Source organism: Onychomys torridus, chromosome 1, assembly GCF_903995425.1.
Source record: "Onychomys torridus chromosome 1, mOncTor1.1, whole genome shotgun sequence".
Classification (NCBI taxonomy): domain Eukaryota; kingdom Metazoa; phylum Chordata; class Mammalia; order Rodentia; family Cricetidae; genus Onychomys; species Onychomys torridus.
The window spans coordinates 155,226,461-155,251,786 of NC_050443.1; the positions used below are offsets into that span (position 1 = coordinate 155,226,461).

A 25,326-nucleotide genomic window follows, 5' to 3' on the forward strand; every position below is an offset into this window, starting at 1 on the left:
GTGTTTGTAAAAAGGAAAAATGCAGCTAGGTGTGGTGGTGCACTCCTTAAAACCCAGCACCTGGGCTTCAGAGTTTTTATGAGTTCAAGGCCAGCTTGGGCCTCAGAGTGAGTTTCCAGAAAGTTAACCAAGGCTACATAGATGAGATCCTGTTTTTAAAAAAACAAAAAACAAAAAACAGAAAAGTGCAGTCTTGCATTGTGTGATAATTCAATCAATTATGGACTACATTTTTGACAGTGGTCCCATAAAACTATCATGAGATAGCATGCAAAAGTCTGTGGGATTTATTCCCAGCACCACATGGATAGACTCAGTGGTACATACCTGTATTCTCATTATGTAGGAGGTAGAGACAGGAAGATCAGTGTGGGTCAGGGTCAGCTTCAACAACAGAATAAATTTCAGAAGTCTAGCCTGTGCTGCATAAGAGTCTGTCTAAAATAATAATTTTTACATTATATTTTGTCTTTTTTTTTTTTTTTTTTTTTTTTTTTTTTCCAGAGCTGAGGACCGAACCCAGGGCCTTGTGCTTGCTAGGCAAGCACTCTACCACTGAGCTAAATCCCCAACCCCAATTTTTAAATTATATAACTGAAAACTTTTACAGTAGTTTATCTATTCTTAGGTACATACTTACTAATGTGTTACATTATTTAAGCATTAATAACAATGAGGTTAGATTTTAGTGTAAAATGATTTTCTTTGCTCTGGTTATTTTCTCAATGACAAAATACACACTGACCCACCTCTTCCCCCACCCACTTTTTTTCTCATGCCTAGCATGGTGCAGACCCTACAAAGAAAAACCGAGATGGCAATACTCCTCTGGATCTTGTTAAAGATGGAGACACAGATATCCAAGATCTACTTAGAGGTGATGCAGCTTTGCTAGATGCTGCCAAGAAAGGTTGTTTAGCCAGAGTGAAGAAACTGTCTTCACCTGATAATGTAAATTGCCGAGATACCCAAGGTCGACATTCTACACCTTTGCATTTGGCAGGTAAATGAGTGAAACTAGATTTAGGCTGGTGACATGTAAGATCTATCTTTATTTATTTATTTATTTGGGAGATGATATGTGGGGTCTGAGGTTAAAGAACAATTTGTTGGAGGTTATTCTTTCTATCACGTGGGTTCCAGGGATCAAAGTCGGGTTGTCAGGCTTGGCGGTGGATGCATTTACCTGCTGAGCCATTTTTACCAGCCCTACGACTCATTTTTACTTTTGAGTAAAATATTTCCTCTAAGTAAACTTGAAAGAAACGAGTCAAATTATCTACCAAAGCTTTCATTTTCCCTAGTGTGTGTGTTTGTACAGAGCCGTTGTGTTTGAACATGAAGTGCTGGCTGAATTTCACTTCCTTCGTCACTGACTACATTCAGAAGAACAGTTGCCAGATGTAGTGGTGCATGCTTTTAATCCCAGCAGAGGCAGGCAGATCTGTGTGAGTTCAGGGCCAGCCTGATCTACATAGTGAGTTCCAGTACAGCCAGAGCTACATAGTGAGACCCTGTCCCAAGGGAAAAAAAAGAGAAAAGAAAAAAAATCAGTAAGAACAGTTGAAATAGTCTCTGCCGATCATTCTGAACTTTGGAATCCTTTCTTGGAGATCACTACATTGATTAGTGTTTGAAGAGCATTATGAAAAACGTACCTGCATAAACCTGCCTTCATAGAAAACTAAAGTTTTCATTTTGTAGTGATAGCTGAGTGTAAGCTGCAAAATGAATGTCTTCAAAGACTTCTCTTCCATTATGTAGGTTCTGGGAATCAAACTTAGATTATCAGGCCTGGCAGCACGGGGCCTTCCCACTGAGCCATCTCACCAGCCCCAACTTTTATAAGCTTTTTTGTGGTATATATATTTTATATTTATGGATGTATGGCAGGTCTTGCTTTAGACTGCCAGCTCCCAAATAATGACCTGCAGACTTACTAATTAATTATGAAAGCTTGGCCTTAGCTCTTGTAACTTAAATTAACCCGTTTATAGTGGCTACATGGCTCATTACCTTTCTTCCATACTGCATGTCCGACCACACACACACACACACCTGCCACCTCTCTCTTGTGAATCTCTGTGTGAGTTCCTATCTCTGCTGGGAAGTCCTGCCTATCCTTTCCTGCCTAGCTATTGGCAGTTCAGCTCTTTATTAAACCAATCAGAAGGTGCCTTGGCAGGGACATATCTTCACAGTGTACAAGACGATTATCCCACAACATGAGTTTTGCCTGCATGGATGTCTGTGTACCACCTATGTGCCAGATACTTGTGGAGGTCAGAATAGGGCATTGGATCCCCTAGAACTGGAGTTACAAGTGGTTCTGAACTGCCTTGTGGATGCTGGGAACCAAATCTAGATCCTCTGCAAAAACAAGTGCTCATGACTGCTCAACGATCTCTCCAGCCCCTTATCTTGAATGTTTGGCATTACTGTTTTGTTTTTTAATATTTATTTATTTTATGTATATGAGTGCTTTATCAACTTCATGCCAGAAGAGGACATCAGATCCCACTATAGATGGCTGTGAGCCACCTTGTGGTTGCTGGGAATTGAACTCAGGACCAGTAAAGCAGCCATCTCTCCATCCCCCTTAGCATTACTATTTTAAATCCACATTGACTTTGTAAGTTGCAAATACATTGTTTTGTTTCTTGAGACTGGATTTCTCTGTGTAGGTTTGGCTGTCCTTGGAACTATCTCTGTAGACCAGGTTAGCCTCGAATTCAGAGAACCCATCTGCTTCTGCCTCCTGAGTGCTGGGATTAAAGGTGTGTGCCACCTTTAACTCCACTGCCTGAAGTTGCAACAAATTTTTTTTTTTTCAAGAAAGGGTTTCTCTGTGTAGCTTTGTGCCTTTCCTGGGACTCACTTGGTAGCCCAGGCTGGCCTCGAACTCACAGAGATCCACCTGGCTCTGCCTCCCTGTGCTGTGATTAAAGGCGTGTGCCAACACCACCCGGCGCAACTATATTTTATACATAAAATGTGTCTACCCACTTCTAATAGTGTTAATACTACACCTTGGGCTGTGAAGAAAGTCATAAAATGTTTGCCATGCAAGCATAAGAACTTGTTCACATTCCCAGCACTGGGGGCAAAGATAGACCTTGCTGGCTATCTGACTAGCTGAGTGAGTGGGCTCCAAGTTCAGTGAGAGACCTTGCCTCAAGTAATCAGGTTGGGGATCTGTGAGAAGCCTGACAAACTGCATTTAATATCCGTGACCTACATAGTGAAAGGAGAAAGTCAACTCCCACAAGTTTTCTGACCTGTGGTGTATACCACAAGCATGCACAGATGATAATACACATTTTTCTCTAAATTGGAAAGTGGCTGGGCCTGGTGGTACACACCTTTAATCCCTGTACTTGGGAGGCACAGGGAGGTGGATCTCTGAGTTGGAGGCTAACCTGGTCTAGAGAGTTGCAGTACAGCCAGGACTACACGGAAAAGCCATATCTTGGGGTTGCAGGGGAGGGCAGAGAGCAATCTATAATTAAGTGTTTAGAGATACTTTGCCATAAGAGAACGCTCAGCTAGCTGACAAGATATAGGTTATATCATGCTGCAGAGTAATGAAGCCTTCCTCTTTGGTCTCTACCATTTGTCTCCTAAGTGTTCTCCTTAGGCTGAAGCCTGTTCCTACAATCTCCTGAGAAAGGATGCTTTCTGTTTTGCAGCTAGATGATTGAGTGCCTGTGGTTTTTAGCTCTTGGGATCATACACCTGAATTAGAACATTGTATGTAACAACCATGAAAGCAGGGCCTTTGGTAGAGAAGTCCGTCCTTCCTTCCTTCCTTCCTTCCTTCCTTCCTTCCTTCCTTCCTTCCTTCATTCATTCATTCATTTATTTATTGCTTTTATTGATTCTTTGTGGATTTCACATTGTACATCCCAATCCCACTTATCATCCTGTCCCCTCATGTCCACCCTCTGCCCTTGCAACCCCTCCCTCCCCAAACAAAACCAAATTTAAAAGTAAAAATAAAACAAAAATTAAAAAATAAAAATTTGATCATGGCAGCTGTGGTGTGGCCCGTTGAGTCACACAGTTTACCCTTTAGTCTGTGCATCTTAACTTACAAGTGTTCATTACCCTGAGTCATTGGTCTGGGTCGAGGCTTCTGGTTTCTGCCACAACACTGATAATAGGCTTTCACTGGGGCTCCTCTTGGATAGCCTGTTGTTGTCCTGTGCAATGGAGATCCTGCAGTTTTGGAGGTAGAGAAGTTTTCAATGGATAGAGGAAATCTTTCTATAATTTGGTGGGTCTCCAAAAGCTTCTAACATTTTAGGCCAATGGAGGATTTTTTTTTTCCCACAAGATAAAATACTATAATTTCAAACTTACATAAAATTTAGTAATATCTATTTTAAAATATGTAGCTATATAGTAATACGTAACTTTTCTACATTTGTTAGTAAAAGTAATGTTACTTCTTTCCTGAATTAGCTGGTTACAATAATTTGGAAGTTGCGGAGTATTTGTTGCAACATGGAGCTGATGTGAATGCCCAAGACAAAGGAGGACTCATTCCTTTACATAATGCAGCATCATATGGGGTAAGTTCTTCTGTGTGATTTTTCAAAGTGGCTGTCAGTATCACAGCATGGAATTTGATGTGACTTGTTTCACAAAGAACAAAATAAGAAGTTAAATAACGTAGAAGTTGTAGTTCGTAATCTGCTATAAGCATGCTATGTGACATGGCAATATATTTGTCATTTGTTGTAGTATCCTTGGCACCTGTCTCTTAGTTTTGATGAAATACTAATTTGTGTGTGTCCAGAAAATCCATAAGTTTCATAGGAATCTTTAGAGATTCAGATACATTGTTACAGACTTCCAGCAACCCTGAAGATTCTGGTCAGCATTGGCCATTGTCAGTGGTCTAGTTTGAATAACTGAGGAAGACTGCTAGTTTGTAAATTTATATTCACCAGTTATAATACACAAATTAGTTAGAAACCATTGAAGTTATATTAGTTTTGTTTTCTTTTGTCAGATTCTAAACTGTAATTCTTAAGCAGCTACCCATAAGTTATAATGCTGAGAAGTAGCTTTACTTTTCATTTCCAGAATAAGTTTGAAAATAAGAAGGTAGGTACAGAGCCAGGTCTTGTTTCGTTTTGAGACATGGCCTCTCTACATATCCCTGGCTGTCCTGGAACTCACTGTGCAGACCAGGCCAGCCTCAAACTCAGAGAGATCTGCCTGCCTCTGCCTCTGGGATCAAAGGCATGCACTTCCACGTCCAGCTCATAACTAGTTTCTTAAGAAGTGAAGTGCCATAAAACATTTCCAACTGTAACAGGAATATTTTCTTTTCCAGCATGTAGACGTAGCAGCTTTACTGATAAAGTACAATGCGTGTGTCAATGCCACGGACAAATGGGCTTTCACACCGTTACATGAAGCAGCCCAAAAGGGACGGACACAGCTTTGTGCTTTATTGTTGGCCCATGGAGCTGATCCTACTCTTAAAAATCAAGAAGGACAAACACCTTTAGATTTAGTTTCAGTAAGTGATGGGCTTTTTGAAAACTCAGAAAGTTCACATGGCATGCATAAGACGTCTGCGTAGTGAATGTGGTTTTAGCTCAAATTTAAATTTAGGAATCCTTTGGTGTTGTGAAGTAGATATGTTACTAGTCAGTTATTTATACTAAGTACTTTGGATATGGGGGAAAGAACAGTAGTTGAGAAACAAAACAGGCCCAGGTCCTCTGTAAATGCTGTTGCAGTGCATGATACTATAGACTGAAGATGACCAGCTTACCCAGTTAGGTCATTACCTCGAGGTGTAGTTGCAAAGCCTGCTACTAGCAGAGATTCTTTGTCCTTCCTCACTGTTTCTTCCTCCTGTTACTGTTTACCCTACAAGAGCTATCTGTGAGAGCCAGCTGGATGGCTCAGCTGGAAAACACTGCTGTCAGACCCAACAGCCTGAGTGGAATCCCAGGACCCTCCCACAAGTTGTCCTGTTATCTCCACATGTGCACCTTGGCATACATGCACCCATATACATACAACACACAAAATAAACAAAATTAATGCTTACTGTTTTTTAAGGTTTATAAAATAAGCTGGGTTTTTCCTTTTCTTTCCATGGCCACTCATGTAGGAGCCTCCTTTTTAGTTCCCAAATCTGTGTCAGTCACTGGAATAGGAGTACTTCCTTGCCTTTGCCATGGAGGTCACTGACAGAGCAGTAAAGTAGAAGGAAGGAAGGTTGTGGTCGTCCTTTCCCAGCCCCAGATCTTCAGGATATGTTATGCAGTCCTAGCTGGCCTGGAGTTTTTTTGATGTTTTTGTTTTTTGTTAAGGTTTATTTTTATGCATATGTATGTGTGTCTGTATGTGTTATATGCACCACTTGTATGCTGGTGCCAGCAGAGGCCAAAGAATGTCAGAACTTTGGAACTAAAGTCACAGGAGGTTGTAAACCCTTAATGTGAGTGCCTGGAAACCGAATCTGAGTCCTCTGGAAGAAAAGCAATTGTTTTTGGTTTTGTGTTGTTTTTCAGTAAGTGTTCTTAAGCTCCTGAGCCGCCTCCAACCCTTTGTGCCAATCTCTTGCCTGCCTCCTGAGCATGCTGGGATTACAGGCGTGTGTCACCACACCCTGTAAGAGACATTGGAATGGGAAAGATAGTGTCTTCTATGGAGAGAGATTATTCCAGCCGATTGACCCAGAAAGTGATTTAGTTTAACTGTATTGAGGTTTAAAGAGATGTTCCCCAGCAGGCTAATTAACCTAACCATATTTGCAGAAAGACTTCTTGGAAATGTCTCTTTGGTTCCAAGCTGATTAAGAAGTAAGCATTTAGAGTTCATTCCTTCCAGACACTGATTCACCAGATGTAATCAGTGGCTCTGGAGAATGCATAAGGCCTGGGGGGATGGATAACTGACTGAGAAAAGCACTTGTTGCACATATGGGAGCACCTGAGTGTGAATTCCCACAACAGCCTGCATAAGATCTGGACACACGGTATGAGTCTGTGAGAGAGGAGTTCTCCAGAAACCCAAGGGCCAGCCAGCCTGGCACCACAGTGATGCTGAGACAGATTATCTCAAACATGGTCAAAAGTGAGAACCAATACCCCAGACTCCTCTAACTTCCACGTGCACAGATTTATACACTCATAGACGCACATACAAATTATATACATACCCACAAAATGAAATTTTACGGATGGTTTTTCAGAGTGAAAGCATACATGGTGAGCTTTGGAGTCATGGCTCTACCACTTAAAGCTGCAGTCTTGTTAGCTGCCTAGCCTGTGAAGTTTAAGAGCATCCTCTGTAAGGTGTACAATGTATCTGGTGAGTGCAGTTAAGCATAGTGATAGTATCTAAAGCCTTCAGATAGTTTCAGGTACCAATGTACCCAGTAAATGGCCTTTTTTAATAGATAAATACTGTATACAAACTGTAAGGTCAAGAGATACACAAATTGAAGAGGAAAAGAAAGGTAAGGGTGTGGACATATAAATGGCTAACCAAGAAAGCATCCCTGTTGATGATTACTTAGCATCTTTTTATATATTATTTTGTAATTGTTTGTTGTTGTTGATATATTGTGTACCCTAATAAACTTATCTGGGGGTCAGAGAGCAGAACTGCCACTAGATTAGACATAGAGGCCAGACAGTGGTGGCACACATGCCTTTAATCCTATCACTCGGGCGGCAGGATCTCTGTGAGTTCAAGGCCACACTGGGAACAGAGCCAGGTATGGTGGCACACACCTTTAATCCCAGCACTAGGAAGGAAGTGATGTCTGGGCAGAGAAAGGTACACATGCCTTTAATCCCAGGAAGTGATGGCAGGAAGCAGGAAGGTATATAAGGTGTGAGGACCAGGAACTAGAGGCTTTTTATCAGCAGTTCTGCTGAGATCCATTCAGGTGAGGACTCAGAGGCTTTCAGTCTGAGAAAACAAGATCAGCTGAGTTGGCGAAGTGAGGTTGGCTGTGGCTTGTTCTGTCTCTCTGATCTCTCAGATGAGTATATTAAGGTACCCAGTATATCGACCACAGTTGTTTGGGAGAAGAAGCTCAAGTGTGCTTTAGTATACCTGTAGAAAGAAGTCAAAGGATAATTTGTGGGAGTCCATTCTCTCATTACATCATGTGGGTACCAGGGATCAAACTGGGGTCATGAGGCTTACTGTCAGCTACCTTCCCACTGGGCCCTCTCTCCAGCCCAGTACTTAGTGGTAAATAGTTGTATGTCATTAGTGAAGCAGATATAGCCCTGAATAGGGTTGGTAGTTCTCTATTGATCAGTAGTTCTGTAATTTCAGTGCCTTTCAGTCATGGTGTTAAAATTAGCATTTTGTTCATTGTACTTTGCAACATTTAGCAGTTTTTGTTTGTTTAATTAAATGTGACCTGGAAAGGGTGTTCTGAATTATGTTTTATATTTAGTGACAATTTAGCTAGCTGGGTATCAGCCTGTATATTTCACTCTTAAATTTTCTAGTATTTCTCAGTGTCATATGGTAACAGACCCAGTGTGAATTTGCTAGGTTTGTCCTGTTTTTATTGCATCTTGTTAGGCACAGAAGAATTGTAAAGCTTGTTTCTGACAGATTCATCTCCTTGAAATGTGTCCTAGGCCGATGACGTCAGCGCTCTCCTGACAGCAGCCATGCCCCCCTCGGCTCTGCCTTCGTGCTATAAACCTCCAGTGCTCAGCGGCGTGAGAGGCCCCGGAGCCACCGCAGATGCTCTGTCTTCAGGTCCTTCCAGCCCCTCGACCCTTTCCGCAGCCAGCAGTCTTGACAACTTATCTGGGAGTTTCTCTGAACTGTCCTCAGTAGTTAGTTCAAGTACAACAGAAAGTGCTGCCAGTTTGGAAAGAAAAGAAGGTGAGAAATCCTGTAAAAATAACTATAGCTCATATTGTAGCTCCATGTTTGTCATTTAGAGTAGTAGGAAATTGTCCTTTAAATCTTAAATACAACTCTCTATGAAATTAACATAGGCTGAGAGTATCCACATTTTATTTCCTTCTATTCATAATGTAAATAGAATTCCTGTAGAAACTCCATTCAAGTCAAAAGTTGGTGAGCGTGGCACTGCTGACCTTTTTTTTTTCCTTCTTTTTTTTAATTAATTAATTAATTAATTAATTAATTAATTAATTGTTTGCTGGTATGTGTGTGCAAGCATGTGTGCAAATTCATGCCATGGTATGTGGGGGGGGGATCAGAGGACAACTTTGAAAAGTAGGTTCTTTCCTTCCCCCTTTAAATGGGTTCCAGGGATTGAACTTAGGTTGCAGATTTGCCCAGTAGGTGCCTCTACCCACTAAGCCATTGCCCCAGCCCTGACCCATTCTTTTGATGTCCGTTTTTACCAGTCAAATCCATCTTACTCTATACAACATCATAAAACTTTTTTTCATGAATTTTGTTGTAAAGGAACCTGAAAGAAGGCTGATTTTTTTTTTTTAAGATAAGACTAAAAGTAAATTTTAGAATGAAAGTAAAGTGGGAAATGTAAAGCTGAGAAGGCTCACGGCTGAACTACTTAAGCTGAGCGTGATGGCATATCCCCAGACACTCTGAGTTTGAGCCCAGCCTGGTCTTCCTAGGGCGTAGCAGGCTAACCAGGGCTATATAGTGAGACCCTGCCTCAAAAAAAAGCTTGTAGAATTCTTGTTAGTTTTAGTGTAGCATCAGTGGCTGTTAGTATTTGCTTCTTTGTGTTTTGTACAGTGTTGTACAGTATTCGAATGTGAAATTTTGTTCTGAACTTTTTCCTCCCAGATCCAGGAGTAGATTTTAGTATAACTCAATTCATAAGGAATCTTGGCCTGGAGCACTTAATGGATATATTTGAACGAGAACAGGTGAGTAAATGAATTGTATTGTTTGATTTAGTGTTTCATAGAAATTCAAGAAAATCTGGGAAATGCTTGAAATTGCTTAAACCTTATAAACTATTGGTAAATGTTTTTATGGGTGTCTGTTGTATTTAGTGCTGGGCACTGAACCCTGGGCCTCCCGCATGGTGAGGGTTCTGTCTGCTGCAGCTCTGAGAGTGTTAGGAGACTGGAACTCAGTCACTACCTGATTTGGCTTGACTTTGGAGTCTCACTTAGTTCCTTTTATCTAAAAATTGACTGATACGGAGTAATAGAACATCCTCCTTGATAACATGGTTCCCTGATTCAGTCCTTGAATTAAGTTATCTTCAAGCTATTTCTTCAGTTCTTTTATTTCATCACTACCCACTTGAAGCCTGACATTCTACTACCTACAATGGACAGGAATTTGAATGTGCCAGTCATACATACATTTGAGCTTTTCTGAGTAGTCCCAGTGTAAAGTATTCCATCAGGATATATGTAGCTATCCTTTTTAAGATTTACTTAATGTGTGTGAGTGTTTTTGCGTGTTTGTATGTATACCACATGCATGCCCCGTGCCCATGGAGGTCAGAAGAGGATGTCAGATCTCCTGGAACTGGAGTTATGCGTGATTGAAAGCCACCATGTGTGGACTGGGAACCAAACCCCAGTCCTCTGAAAGACTGACAAGCTGTCACTCTAGCCCCTGCGTGTGATCATTTTGTTGTTATTGTTCAGAATTATAATTATTGTAGGCTTAAACCTGCAGTGACCTGCAGTCTAGTTATGGAAATGGAGCAGAGACATGAAAAGTTACAGTCTGGCAAAGATTTTAATAAATTTAAAGAAGAAGATTACTGTTAAATGGATTTATTAGGGTTGGATTTGTAGAAGTTATATAAATGAAACAGGATTAATGGCTTCAGTTTCATGAAGCAGGACTGATTTATTTTAGGTAAAAGTTTGAACAGTGATGCAGAGGTACCACTCAGCATAGTCCACACCCTGGAGGAACCATACAGTAGAGAGAGTAGAGCGGAAAGATGAAGTATAAAAGGACATTTATGACTCCAACTTTTTGAGTTTAACAGACGATTTGTTGGTTTTTTTGGTTTGGTTTGGTTGGTTTTTTTATTGGAGTTATTAAAAATAATAAGAAATGGAGCAGTCGAGGTGCCTGGGGTTTGATTCCTAACAACTAACTCCAGTGTGTGGGGGGTGAGGCCCTCTTGTGGCTGCCAAGGGAAATGCATACACAAACATACAGCCAAAACATTCATAATGTGTAAAGTATATCTTAATGAAAAATGAGAAATAAATATGAGTATTATGAGAATATAAATACATGAGTGTCTACCAAATGAGCAAGCATTCTGAATAATTTCATTCTCTTTTTTAAGATCACCTTGGATGTGCTAGTTGAGATGGGGCACAAGGAGCTGAAAGAGATTGGAATCAATGCTTATGGACATCGACACAAGCTAATTAAAGGGGTTGAAAGACTGATCTCTGGACAACAAGGTATTTCATTTTGATAACTGGTTGACAACTTAGCTATTTATATAAAGGTAGCCTCAGTGTAACACTTTAGAAGTCTGTGACAGGCTCTCTTTAGTAGAGAGGACACTAATAGGGTTTTGAACACAGATAAGGCCTCTATTGATAGTTCAATTTTCCTGACACTACTAATGTTAATTATATGAGCCAAAGTAAAATTTCTTGGCCCATGCAGAAATTTTAGGATTATGTTAACTCCTAAAAAATGGGAAGGTGTAATTAATGAAGTTACTCTAGCTCTAAGTGTCATAATTTTCAAAGATCTGGGTCATGGGTGTCTCCTTCTTACTTTAAGATGCTGGAGAATGAGTAGGGATTAGACAGTTGGTAAGGTACATAATGTTTTGGGGACTGGAAAGATGGCTCAGCAGTTAAGAGCACTGACTGCTCTTCCAGAGGACCTGGGTTCAATTCCCAGCACCTATATGGCAGCTCACAACTGTCTGTAACTACAGTTCCACATGATCTGACACCCTCACACAAGTATATATGCAGGCAAAACTCCAGTCCACATAAAATAAAAATCTTTTAAAAGAAAATTTCCATAATGTTTTAGCTGAAGGAAAATGCAAATTGCATTCACTCAACAGATGTTAGCATTTGTGTGTACTAGAGCTAGGTAAAAATGTGAATTAATTATTTTGAGAGTCAGAACCACATTTTTTACTTTACCATTCAACTGAAATGGTGATTTACCCTGATGCTCACACACCACTAACAGGAACATAAACTAGTACAGCCACTATGGTGGTAATGATTCAGTATTACCACTCCTGGGTATGTATGTATGTATGTATGTGTGTATGTGTGTGTGTGTGTGTGTGTGTGTGTGTGTGTATGTTTTGTTTTGTTTTGTTTTGTTTTTTTAAAGATTTATTTATAATATAAAGTGTTCTTTCTGCAAGTTTGCCTGCATGCCAGAAGAGGGCACCAGATCTCATTACAGATGGTTGTGAGCCACCATCTGGGAATTGAACTCACGACCTCCAGAACAGTCAGTGCTCTTAACCTCTGAGCCATCTCTCCACCCTACCTCCACCCCCATATAAAAAAAGACTCTAAACCAGCATACCACAGACATAGTTGCATATCCATGTTTATAACCACACAATTCATAAGAGCTAGGACATGGAACCAGCTGAGATGTCAGTTAACAGTTGAATATATAAACAAATGTGATATACACAGTTCTATTCAGCTGCAGTGGACAAAATTACGACATTTGCAATAAACTAACTCTCCCTAAAGAAGCCAGACTTGGATAAATAGCATTTGTTCTGTCTCATGTGGAACCATATTTAAATTTGTACATGTATGACATGGGAGTAGAAAGGGATTAATGAGGGAGAGGAGCAAGAGAGGATAGAGCATATGTGTTATAGAAACAGAAAGGGAGCTAGGAGGTGGTAGTGCACACCTTTAATCTCCCAGCACTTGGGGGACAGAATCTGGTGGATCTCTGAGTTCGAGGCCAGCATGGTCTACAGAGTGAGTTCCAAGACAGCCAGGGCTACATAGAAAAATTCTGTCTTGAAAAACAAAGAAAAAAGGGTAAAATAGAGAAGTGGGGGCAGGACACGGAAAGGGAGACTATTGGGAACAGGAAAGACTGGTAAGGGGAGGCGGTAGGGTGAGGGCCTAGAATGGAACCTTTCATTTGGCTTGCCAATCCAAAGAATAAATTTTTAAAACATTGTAAAATAAAAGCTCCACAACTAGGATTAAATAAAAATTTCTATTTACAAAAATGAATAGGCTTTTCAAAGGGGGAAAATATGTGCTAGCCAGGTTCGAATTCGATATTTGTGTTTTCTGTGTATGTGTGAGCACCACCTGCATTCAGTACCACAGGAAGCCAGAAGAGGGTGTCAGATACTCTGGGACAACAGTGTATACAGTTGTTAACCACTGCCTTGTAGGTTCTGGGAACCAAGTCCTGGGAGAGTGAGTGGCCAGTGCTCTTGAGCACCAAACCATCTCTCCAACACCTGGATCCACTTCTTGAAGAAGAAAAACCAAAGACCACTCAAAGTTGAGGTGATTGACACTAAGAAATCCTTAAACTATGAGGTCATTCTGCGCTGTGCCTGGTATAATGACAGAATTTTGAAATGTAAAATAAAAAACCACAACTACCTCTTGCCTTTAGTCCCAGCACTTAGAGGAAGCAGAGGCAGGAGGATCTCTGCACTTGAGGCCAGCCTAATCTACATAACAGGTTTCAGAACTAAATAGAAAGACCCTTGCCGTGCACGCCTTTAATCCCAGCTCTCGGGAGGCAGAGCCGGGCAGATCTCTGTGAGTTCGAGGCCAGCCTGGGTTACCAAGTGAGTTCAGGAAAGGCGCAAAGCTACACAGAGAAACCCTGTCTCGAAAAACCAAAAAAAAAAGGAAAAAAGAAAAGAAAGAAAAAAGAAAGACCCACCAGCAGGACTGCTAAGCTAACAGTGTCTTTCCTGTGTGGTGGCAGCAGTTATAATAGGACACACAGTTTCAGGAGCAAATGGAGTGGAACAATACCAGTAGATTCTTCCTGGTGTTAGCACTACCTTCAAAGGAATCGGTGCTAAGTAAATTTGCTGTCTCCAGGTTCAGAAGAGAAGTACTTCGGGGCTACTTAGGACCTGTTGTCACTCTCACATGTCCACTGCAGTTGGTGGGAGCACTCCTCCTTCATGGAGGAGAAACGAGTCTTAGGCACAGCGCTGTTCTGGTCTAGTGTCAGCGTCACTGTGCTTTGTAAAGTTGCTGTCTGTTGGTATTCATTTGAAGCCAGGATTCTCTCTTCCCATCTGATTTGCAAAACTAAATTGGTTGTTGTCTGTCAGGTCTTTTGACAGTCAGTCTGCTCTTGGTGACTGACAGCCTTTCCTTACCTTTCAATACTGGGTTACAGATCACTAAATCAAGGCTTTGTCCTAGTCTATTTAGAGGAAGGGTACCTTTTGGGTTTGGGGAGGTTTGATTGTTGACTTTCGTGGGAATTTTGGCTTTGTTTTGTGTTGTGTTGTTTTCTGAGGCAGAATTTCACTAGGCTGGGCCCAAACTCAGGTAATCCTCTTAACCTTACCTCCCTGCATGCTGGGACTACAAGGGTGTGCAGCTGTGCCTAGCCATCATAGTATTCTGTAGAGTAGTCTCCATATGGGCCCCATACTTCCTACAGATGTCATTAAGTCTCTGCAATCTTCCTTGGTGATAGTCCTGTTTCTTAGACCATATCTCAAGCTCTTAATCTCCATAGGCTCCTCTGTGCACTAGCCCTAGCAGTGACAGATTCACTTCTGCTAGAGAAAACAGCAGAGATTTGGCAATTTAGTAGATTTTAAAAGATGAAAACTATATTGCAAATAAGACAAATAAATTAGAAGTTTTTGTTTGAAACTCCATTAAAGAATTTGTTTTACAGTTAATACATAAAAACGTGTTTCTTGACTGCTAACATTTTAAAAAGCCTATCAAGGGGCTAGAAAGTTGACTCAGCACTGGCTGTCCCTCCAGAGGACCTGTGTGCAGTTCCCAGTACTGCATAGAGGCTCACAACTGTCTGTATATGTAACTCCAGTTCAAGAGACCAAACACTCTTCCTCTGCAGACACCAAGCATGACATGGTACACAGACATACGTGAAGGAAAAACACTCAGGCACATACACGTTTTCTAAATAAAAATAGAAATCATGACAGATTAATTATAGAAGTAAAGAATCTATTCATTTTTATTAGTAGTCAGGTAGCAAATTTTATGAACTTATAGGATGGTTTTTAATTGCCTGAGGCTGTTAATTCTTACAGAAAATGAAGGGATAACTTTACTAGAATAAAGGACTGAATAGTTACTAAAGGAAGTAATTTGAAGAAGAAAGGATGTTTATGAACTCATTAGCAATAAAAGAAAAGGGAAAGGGGATTTTCATAAATAGCCCCTAAAAACCACTATAATCTGTCAGGTTAAACAGTAATTACTTGAGGGCTGGAGAGATGGCTCAGCAGGGAAGAGTGCTGTACTGATTTTGCAGAAGATTCTCATGCAGCTCTGTAAGTCCTCTTCTGGCCTCTGAAGGCATTCACATGGTGCACACACATACATGCAGACAAACATACAAAATAAAATATCTTAAAGAATTAGTGTGCAGAGAGAAAGCTGCAGAAATGACTTCGTGGTTAAGAGTACTTGCTGCCCAATTATAAGAACCAGAGTTGAGATCTCAGAACCCACATAGCAATAACAAGCTGAGCAGTCACCTCTAACTCAGCTCTGAGGGATGTGATACTGATTTCTGTCCTTTGTGTACACTCACCCACACGCACTCACTAGTAGTCTTGAATATAATGTGCTATCATGGTTTGATCCTGTTAAGAGAAAGAGGACATTGGTAGGAAAAACTCGTGCAGTCCAAACGAAGCATGTGTTAGGTAGTAAGTTCTGACGATTGTAGTATGTTTACATAAAGTACTATATAAGCCTGGGGGAAGTTGGGTGAACTGTGTACCTGTCTGCATTTCTATAAATCTAAATTTATTATGAAATTAAGATTTTGGGGAATTGATAGTATCAGATAAATCTTGATTGTTTTGGGTTGATACTGTTTTATTTGCAGTTTTTTACTTCTAAATTTCATTTCATAGGTCTCAATCCATATTTAACTCTAAACAACTCTGGAAGTGGAACAATTCTCATTGATCTGTCTCCTGATGATAAAGAATTTCAGTCTGTGGAGGAAGAGGTATGTTCATCACGCTTAAGAAGATGGATAGCATGGATCTAAGTACTCACGTTGTTGACTTGGTCGCTGTTTTCCTTGACGTTTCCAGATCTGTTCGGATGTGTTTTCCGCCTCTTTTCACCACCTGGAAAATTTGGAAGTGTTTATAATACATTTCTCCCCCTCCTTTTTTAAAATTTTATTTTTATTTTTATGTTTCATTGGTGTTTTGCCTGCATGTATGTCTGTGTGAAGGTGTTGGGTCCTCTAGAACTGAAGACAGTTTTGAACTGCCATGTAGGTACTGAGAATTGAACCTGGGTCCTCTGGAAAGAGCAGTCAGTGCTCCTAACCACTGAGCTAGCTATCTCTCCAGCCCCCTACAATGAATTTTTTAATTAACCTTAATTTTGGGGGTGGTAGAGCGCTTGCCTAGCAAGTGCAAGGCCCTGGCTTTGATCCTCAGCTCTGGGGGGAAAAACACCCTAATTTTAGGTACTTGGATTACTACTTCAGTTAATGTGGAACCAGAATTCTGTTGGAAACAAGGTCTCTGTCATTTGAAAATAATGCTAGTATGCACTCCCTTTATGAAGACAATTACAAAGTGAAGAATCTCAGACAGTACTTGACATGCAGATAGTATTTATCTGGGAAATTTTTATTATGGCTTTCTTTTCAAAGAATTATTGAGCCCACTGAAATCTTGGAAGTGTTACCCCCTTTGTGGGGTTTTTGTTTGTTTTGAAACAAGGTCTCAATATGTAGCTCTGGCTGTACTGGAATTCACTCTCTAGATCAGGCTGGCCTTAAAACTCAGAGATCCACCTACCTCTGACTCCCCAGTGCTGGGCTTAAAGGTGTGTGCCATTACACCCAGCTGAAGAGTCCTCTATGCCTCATCTGTTTGAATTAAGCACAGATACAAAATTGAGTGAGTTTTAGTTCTAAAGTTCATACTCCCAAGAAAATATATATGTTGTGCTTTATTAGGCTAGTATCAACACAAATAAACCATTGTTTTTCTTTTTTGTTTAATATATTTTGCATTCTCTTTTATCTTAGTTTACATTGTGTAACTTTTCACCAATGAATATGTTTTCAGGATGCTTAATAGTCCTCTCTAGAAGATAGTACTCATGGTAATCCCAGCTCTCAAAAGGCAGAGGCAATTGGGTCTCTGAGTTCAAGGCCAGCCTGGTCTACAGAGCGAGTTCCAGAAGAGTCAGAACTACACAGAGACACCCTGTCTCGAAAGAAGAAAAAAGATAGTACTCATGAGTTTCTAGAACTTATTTCCTTTCAAGAAAAATATTAAAACCTGTATTGAATTCTCAAAAATTAGGATCAAATGAATCAAACCCATGTTCCCCAAGTCAGAAATGACAAAAACTAATGTATCTATTTTAAATTATTTTTCCATCAGATGCAAAGTACAGTCCGAGAACACAGAGATGGAGGTCATGCAGGTGGTATCTTCAACAGATACAACATTCTCAAGGTAACAAATGAGTGAAAATAAAGTTTCCCAAGAGCGTTACTTTCCACAACCCAAAGCCTTAAGTAGCTTTGATAAGAACATAATGATCTGTCCAGCACAGGGCTCTTTGACATGGCCTCAGGAACTATTGAAGGGGAACACTGTCCTCTAAAACTTGAAATTCTCAAAAGCTCTGATCACATTTTTCAGATAGGGTCGCACTCTACCCAGGCTAGTCTAGAATTTGAATCTCCTGCCATCGCCTCCCTAGTTCTGGTACTGAGATTAGAGGTGTGGGCCACTGTGCACAGCTTTTCTAAGATTCATTTATCTTTAGGTTAGACGTGGTAGTGCATGCTTTTTAATGCCAGCACTTGGGAGGCAGAGTCAGTTTAAGGCCAGCCTGATCTACAGAGCAAGTTCCATGACAGCCAGGAATACACAGAGAAACCTTGTTCTTGAAAACAAAATGAATAAGTAAAAATAAACATATTGAACATTGTTAGTATGCCCTGAAGTGGATGCCTTCTTTTGGTTAGTCAACCCTAAAGCTTTCTTAGTTTGCTTGATTGTATCTGCTACAATCAGATCATTCAGGCAAAGGAGGTTTGTGAGGCATGAAACAGGAGAGAAGCTGGTTGATGCTCTTTCCTCCTCCTCCTTAAAGGTATTTCAGCACAATATTTAATTGTGTGCGTGTGCGTGTGTGTGTGTGTACACACTAAAATGGCTGTATTTTTGTTCCCAATGTAGACATAAATAAGGGTCCTTGATTACATCTGTTACCAGTGTTTTGATTTTCTTTTGAGCCAATACTGAAACTGCAGCTCTGCAGCTCTGCTATGTGCTCTTAGGAACCACAGGGGATGTAGCACTTAGTGCTCATAAACATACTCCAGTAGGAACTAGAGGGGAAGAGTAACAAGAGGGAGGGTGGCTGGCTGCTTCAAATCATGTTTATGCAATTTTTTTTGTAAGATTTCTTTATTATGTATACAGCATGTGTCCCTGCAGGCCAGAAGAGGGCGCCAGATCTCATTATAGGTGGTTGTGAGCCACCATGTGGTTGCTGGGAACTGAACTCAGGACCTCTGGAAGAGCTGTCAGTGCTCTTAACCACTGAGCACCTATGTTTATGGAATTTTGAGTCTGATAAAGTCAGAAGAGCAGGGTACTGTGCTCTTCTTCTCTACAAAATTTGCATGTCTGAGGTATTTCAGTAATGACTTAGTGATGGTTTCTATTTAAGTAAGATTTCCTGTTTTAAGTGATGTTAAAATTGAAGCATTTCATGCAGCTTTCAGGCATTCTCGGCCCTTCCTAGTCACGTGTAGTCTTTCTCTCCTGGAAAATTGTTACGTGTGTGTGAGCTTACACAGACACACTCTGCATGTGTCCAACCACATACATAGGGAGGTCTGAGGACAACCCAGAGGAATTCTCTTTCAGTTGTGTGGTATTTTTTGGCAAAATAAAAAGAATTATTTAATTTCCCTGATTTTTAAAGATTCAGAAGGTTTGTAACAAGAAACTGTGGGAAAGATACACACACCGGAGAAAAGAAGTTTCTGAAGAAAACCACAACCATGCAAATGAAAGAATGTTGTTTCACGGTAAGTTCTCATCCTGTCCTCCCTGTGAGACTGCACACCATAAATGTCCTCCTTGTCGTCTGTCTTTTTTTGAGTCAGGTTTTCTCTGTGTAGCCCTGGCTGTTCTAGAATTCACTCTGTAGACCAGGCCGGGATTAGTAAGTCACCACTGCCCAGCAACTTACGTCTTCTTAATAAAGATAATGTTTCTCTGACTTTTACATTTTTGTCCACATTTTCAATTTCTTTTGTGATGATGTACCTTATAATGAACATTTTTATAAATTAAGATTACCCCATTCAGGGCCAGCAAGATGGCTCATTAGGGAAAAGCCTTGTCACATAAACCTTATGACTGGATTTCAGTCTGTACAAGTGTGCCACTACACATTTCAGAACTTACTTCTCTCCATCAGATTTTGAGAGAAGTAAGTTCTGAAATGTGTAGTGGCACACTTGTACAGGCAGATGCCCACACACAATGAATGGATGGATGGATGAATGGATGGATGGATGAATGGATGAATGAATGAATGAATGAATGAATGAATTTTTAGTGAATTCCCCTGATAGGAAAAAGCAGAAATAAGAATGCTGGCCTGTCAGTGGTGGTGCATACCTTTAATCCTAGCACTTGGGAGTCAGAAGCAAGTGGATCTCAGAGAGTTCAAGGCCAGCCTGGTCTACAATTCCAGCACAACCAGGACTGTTAACACAGGGAAACCCTTTCTCAGAAAGAAAGAAGAACGCTGACTCCTCACCCCTGTTTTCCTTACAGGAGTTTGTTGTTTAGGTCACTCTGAAAAGTTGCATCTAGCTGATTGGATAAAGACAGGAAAATCATTTTGCAGAATGATTGCATCCTATTCTGTTTTTGTTTGTTTTGTTTTGAGACAAGTTCTCACTACCAGCCCAGGCTAGCCTAAAACTCACAGAAATCTACCTGCCTCTGCCCCTATTTCTGAAGTACTGGGATTAAAGGATGTGCTGGCATACCTGGCGCTCCTGTTCTGTGTTTAATGTCAAAACCACATTTAACTTCCTTCTATACTAAAATATCCATTGTCTTTGGGCCTGTAAAGGTTACTGCCAATGTTTGTGAAACTGAACATACCATTATTTGTTATGCTTAAAATATAGTGTTTATTTCCTGAGTTGGCAGGTGTTTTTCTTTTCAAGTTTATAACAGGGCTAAATATAGATTTTTCACATTGTTGATCAAAGCCTTTGGGCATCTTACCCATAGGCCTTCAGAAACTATGAAGGTTGATAAAAGTGTTAAGTTTGACAATCCCCTATTAGAATAGTTATAACTGAACAAATTCTTATACAGTTTTTAGCTATTTATGCTCATTCTAAAGCCATAAAAAGATCATCACAATGATCTCATGGCACAGGCACAATACTTACTTATTAACTTGGTGTTATAATGAATTGGTTGTCTTGTTTTGGATAGCATCTCTCGTAGTCACAGCTAGCCTCAAGATTACTGTGTAGTGGAGGATGACCAAGTTCTGAGACTCCTGTCTCCATCTCCCAAGTGCTGAGCTTACAGGCATGTGCCACCAAGTCCGGTGTTCAGTGTGTTGTTTCTTGCTTTTTTGTGTTTTAGACTAAGTATATGGTGGGTTGGTTTGTTGGTTGGTTTTGGTTTTGGAGTTAATCCAAATATGGCTCTATTTCTATATTTCTGTGAGGTAGAATTCAAGAAATGTTCGTTTCCCTTGGTGAATGGAGTGCTGGTTTTGACGAAGCACTTCACTGAGTTGTTGCGTTTTCATCACAGCACACACATGCCCTACCCTGGTTCTCCTATTCAGTGTGGTTTGGGCGAAGCCTCTCTTAGCAAGGAGAGGAAGGAGGAGCAGTGGAATCTTCTGTAGCGGATGATGAAAGAGAAGTGGGAGAACAGAAGAGGCACAAGGAACAGACTTAAGAGCTGACAGGCTGCTTGGGGACTTTCGACTAGCTCGTAAAAATGCGAGAACAGTCATGGTTGCAGACCTGATTGCATTTGGCCTTGCTATTTGAAATGAACTGTAACACTTGTTTGACTCTGGAATCTGATACTTTTTACATTGATATTTCAAATAATCTGTTTTTGTTTGTTTGATTATTTTGTTCTCTGATGAATCTGTCCTTTGGCATCTGAACCACCACCTATTGGAATTATTAGAATTATTATCAATTTTAGGAATTCTTAACTCTGAAACTAGCAAGCCAGGGTCTGGAGAGGTGACTTATCAGTAAAGAGCACATACTGGGGGGTTGGGGATTTAGCTCAGTGGTAGAGCGCTTGCCTAGCAAGTGCAAGGTCCTGGGTTCGGTCCTCAGCTCTGAAAAAAAAAAAAAAAAAGAGAACACATACTGCTGTTGCAGAAGAGTGGAGTTAGGTTCCCAGCACCCACTCACTGCGTGGCTCAGACCACCTGTAACTCCAGCTTCAGAGAATACGCCACCTCTGGCCTCTGCAGACACCTGCACTTGTGTGCACATACACACACAGACGTACACATAACTAAAAATAAATGTTTTTTAAGCATTTAAAAATGGAAGGTGGGGGCATCTTTAATCCCAGCACTCAGGAGGCAGAGGTAGGTAGATCTCTGTGAGTTCAAGACCAGCCTGGTCTATCGAGTGAGTTCCAGGACAACAGAGCTATTGCACAGAGAAATTGTCTTAGACAACAAAAACAAAAATTAAAGAGTGTCAGGCCAGCTGACAGTTTATTCCAGTAGTGGCTCCTGCTCAAGAATTAACATTCAGGGGCCAGGTGTGGTGACAGACACCTTTAACATAGCCTTTAGAATCAGAAGCAGGTGAATCTCTGAGTTCAAGGCTAGTCTGGTCTGCATAGTGAGTTCTAGGACAGCCAGGACTATGCACAGACACACTGTCTCAAAAACAGTTTGAGGCCGGGCGGTGGTGGCGCACACCTTTAATCCCAGCACTCGGAAGGCAGAGCCAGGCAGATCTCTGTGAGTTTGAGGCCAGCCTGGGGTACCAAGTGAGTTCCAGGAAAGGCGCAAAGCTACACAGAAAAACCCTGTCTCGAAAAACAAACAAACAAAAAAACAGTTTGACATTCAGGGCGGGGTGTGTGGCTCAGTGCTTGACAGGCATGCACAACGCCCTGGGTTTAATCCTGGTTCCTCAGGAAAGTTAACTTCCCAGAAGCTTTTGTTTGCTTTCTAAGTTGTTGTTGCCCATTTGTTTGTATTTTAGGGTCTCCTTTTGTGAACGCAATTATCCATAAGGGCTTTGATGAAAGGCATGCATACATAGGTGGCATGTTTGGAGCTGGGATTTATTTTGCTGAAAATTCTTCCAAAAGCAATCAGTATGTGTATGGAATTGGAGGTGGCACTGGATGTCCAATTCACAAAGACAGATCTTGTTACATTTGCCACAGGTGAGAGATTGTTTCTTATTATTTATTTTGGTTATAATTAGATGAGAACTGATTTATTACACATCTGAAAAACTTGGAGGGCATGGCATATCTGACAGTGTGAGGGATCCAGATTAAACTTTGTCTCCTCATAAGTTAAAATAATAGCTAATATTTACTGAAGGATCTGAATGGGCCAGCATGATTCTCAGCACTTAACCTGTTTAATTCAGTTTCTCATTTGAATGCTTGGCACTTCATAAAGAACACTGAGGGAAGCCAGCAAGGTAGTGCACACCTACTACACAGCTATATTGACAGATGAGATGGGAAGTGTAGGAGTTCAAGGCTACCTAGGCAAACAGCTAAACCCTATCTCAAGCAGAAAAAAATAGCCAGACAAAGGGTGGGAGGAGGGGGAGGGTCTGTGGATAGCATCGGAGTGAGTAGAAATTTTCTTGATGAAGAAAAATGGAAGAAAAAAATTTAAGAAAAAAAATAGCCAGATATGGTGGGACACGCCTTTAATCCCAAAACTGGAGGCAGAGGCAGGTGAATCTGTGTAAGTAAAAGAAGGGGGGGGGGGGGACAAACAAACCCACAACTGTTGAATAGATGGTAACATTGAGCACCAAAGAGAAATTATTAAAGCCTTTGAATATTACAGGCCTGTAGATCCCAGAAATCCTGTTACTGGGGTCTGGGAATATAACAAGGTATTGCTACCTCTTGCCTGATAAGGCAATTAGCTAAAAGGGAAGTGCAGAGTAGTCATTTGATAATTACATTCTAAAGAGAATTAAAGCATTTTAATTACCTCTCTTACAGATGTAATGTTAGAAACTGAGGATTAGGATATTATAATGAAAAAGAAACTCCTACAGGAATTGCCATAAAATGAGTTACTAGACAACTATCTGCATTGTGTGTTCATGTGTGTGTATGGTGATAGGCACTAAACCCAAGTCCTTTTAGCTAATTGCCTATTCTCAGTTCTTTAAATCATCCACGTAACTTGGCCCTAATTTATAAAATCTTTGTAGGTTAGTTGAGAGGTCAAGTCACATTAGTTACTAAGATTTATTCCAGTTAGGGCCCTGATTTTTCAGGCCTGAGCAATATTTTTCAAGCCTTGATATGTCAGAATTACCTCGGGTTTGTTACAATGCAGACTGCTGAATCTAAAGAAAAAGACACATTAGGAAAGAGAACTTACTCTTGCAGAAGACCAAGGTTTTTAGTTCCTTTTGCCCACGTGGTGGCTCACATCTGTAACTCTCAATTCCAGGAGATCTAACACCTTCTTCTGGCCACCTTGAGCAGGCACACACACACATACATGAGATAAATACCCATATGTAATATAAAAATCGTGAGAAACACCAAACAAGCCTGCAGACTTGTAGGCCCCACCTTTGCATTGCTGGTATTTAGTAGGGCTGCGATATAGCACTGGATTTTCCACCAAGTTCCTAGGTGATCCAGAAGTATGCTAGAGCAAACTTCTGTCTTGACACCACATGTCATCCCTGCCTGCCCTAGGAGACAGAGATAGCAGATCTCTGTGAGTTCAAGGCTAGCCTGTTCTACAGAGTGAGTAGGACAGACAAGGATACTGTCTGAAAAAAAAAAAAAAAAAAAAAGAATTAATGCCTCCCCACCCACCCACACACAGCTTCTTACTTTCCTGGTTTCTGTCTTCTGTTTCTTGTGTGCCTCCCTCTCCTCCTCTCCCCACTCTCTTGCTCTCCCTTCCTTTGTCTCTCTCCTACTCTTCCTCTCTGTCTCATACCCTCTCTCTTCCCCTGCTTGTCTCCCCCTCTCCCGCACACACTTGCGTGCCTGCTTGTGTGGTGAGACAAGTCTCCCTCTGTCCCAGGCTGTCTTGGAACTCAGTGTGTAGCACAGGCTGGCCTCAAACCTCTGGCCTCCGCCTCCTGACTGCTACATTCACTAGGCCCGGCCATTATTTTCTTACTGCCATTGTTCCCCTTAAGTTTAGGCTTATGTCTTTCTTATATTAGGAAGTTCCTTCTGGGTGTGAATTACCCCCATTTCTGTTCTGGGTCACAGATCTGTAGTGTTTAGGGGGCTACAGAATTTCTAATTCTGTACCTTGAATGCTTACGTTTGACTTGTCTTCTATGGTTGCGATTATTAGTAATAAGCAATGTACTCTGATTTCCCCTAAGCTGTTGTTGAAACTCAATACTTATTGGTCGTCTAGAAGTAGTTATTAACATAAAACTTCACTGTTCTGGGTTTGTGTGTTCAATTTGTTTTCAGGGTGAAATTTCCTTTTCATGTTTTAGGCAGCTGCTCTTTTGCCGAGTGACCTTAGGAAAGTCTTTCCTGCAGTTCAGTGCAATGAAAATGGCACACTCTCCTCCCGGCCATCACTCAGTCACTGGCCGGCCCAGTGTAAACGGCCTGGCGTTAGCTGAGTACGTTATTTACAGAGGAGAACAGGTATTTCCCTTTTATTGGTTTGTCTTCAACAGAATGTGGCTCTTACATGGACAGGGCATGTTGCCTTAACTGGATTTGGGTGGTGGGGAATAATTTCAGGCTTGGAAATTTACAAATAAAATGTTTGGCATAGGTTTTCAAAATCAGAAAAGAACCATTGATATATCTATCTAACTGTTCAGAATTTGTTGATCATTACTGGATCTCTTTCCCTTTTTTTTCTATAAAATACAGCAATGGTGTTTAATTCCTTCCTG

The 25,326-nt window shown here is 40.8% G+C and overlaps 1 protein-coding gene across 3 annotated transcripts in view; it reads left to right on the plus strand.

Annotated features, from left to right (window-relative positions):
- The window catches only part of Tnks2 (tankyrase 2), a 69,645-nt gene that overhangs the window by 41,265 nt on the left and 3,054 nt on the right, over positions 1 to 25,326 (plus strand). For 2 of the 3 annotated variants that reach the window (XM_036167659.1, XM_036167639.1), the window contains 11 exons: positions 784 to 1,003; positions 4,465 to 4,574; positions 5,345 to 5,533; positions 8,637 to 8,889; positions 9,793 to 9,875; positions 11,276 to 11,396; positions 16,061 to 16,158; positions 17,564 to 17,638; positions 19,125 to 19,230; positions 22,435 to 22,621; positions 24,913 to 25,069. In XM_036167659.1, coding sequence (XP_036023552.1) covers positions 784 to 1,003; positions 4,465 to 4,574; positions 5,345 to 5,533; positions 8,637 to 8,889; positions 9,793 to 9,875; positions 11,276 to 11,396; positions 16,061 to 16,158; positions 17,564 to 17,638; positions 19,125 to 19,230; positions 22,435 to 22,621; positions 24,913 to 25,069 — 1,599 coding nt within the window. The remainder of the gene's footprint in view (positions 1 to 783; positions 1,004 to 4,464; positions 4,575 to 5,344; positions 5,534 to 8,636; positions 8,890 to 9,792; positions 9,876 to 11,275; positions 11,397 to 16,060; positions 16,159 to 17,563; positions 17,639 to 19,124; positions 19,231 to 22,434; positions 22,622 to 24,912; positions 25,070 to 25,326) is intronic. The other variant, XM_036167649.1, reaches the window with a different exon arrangement.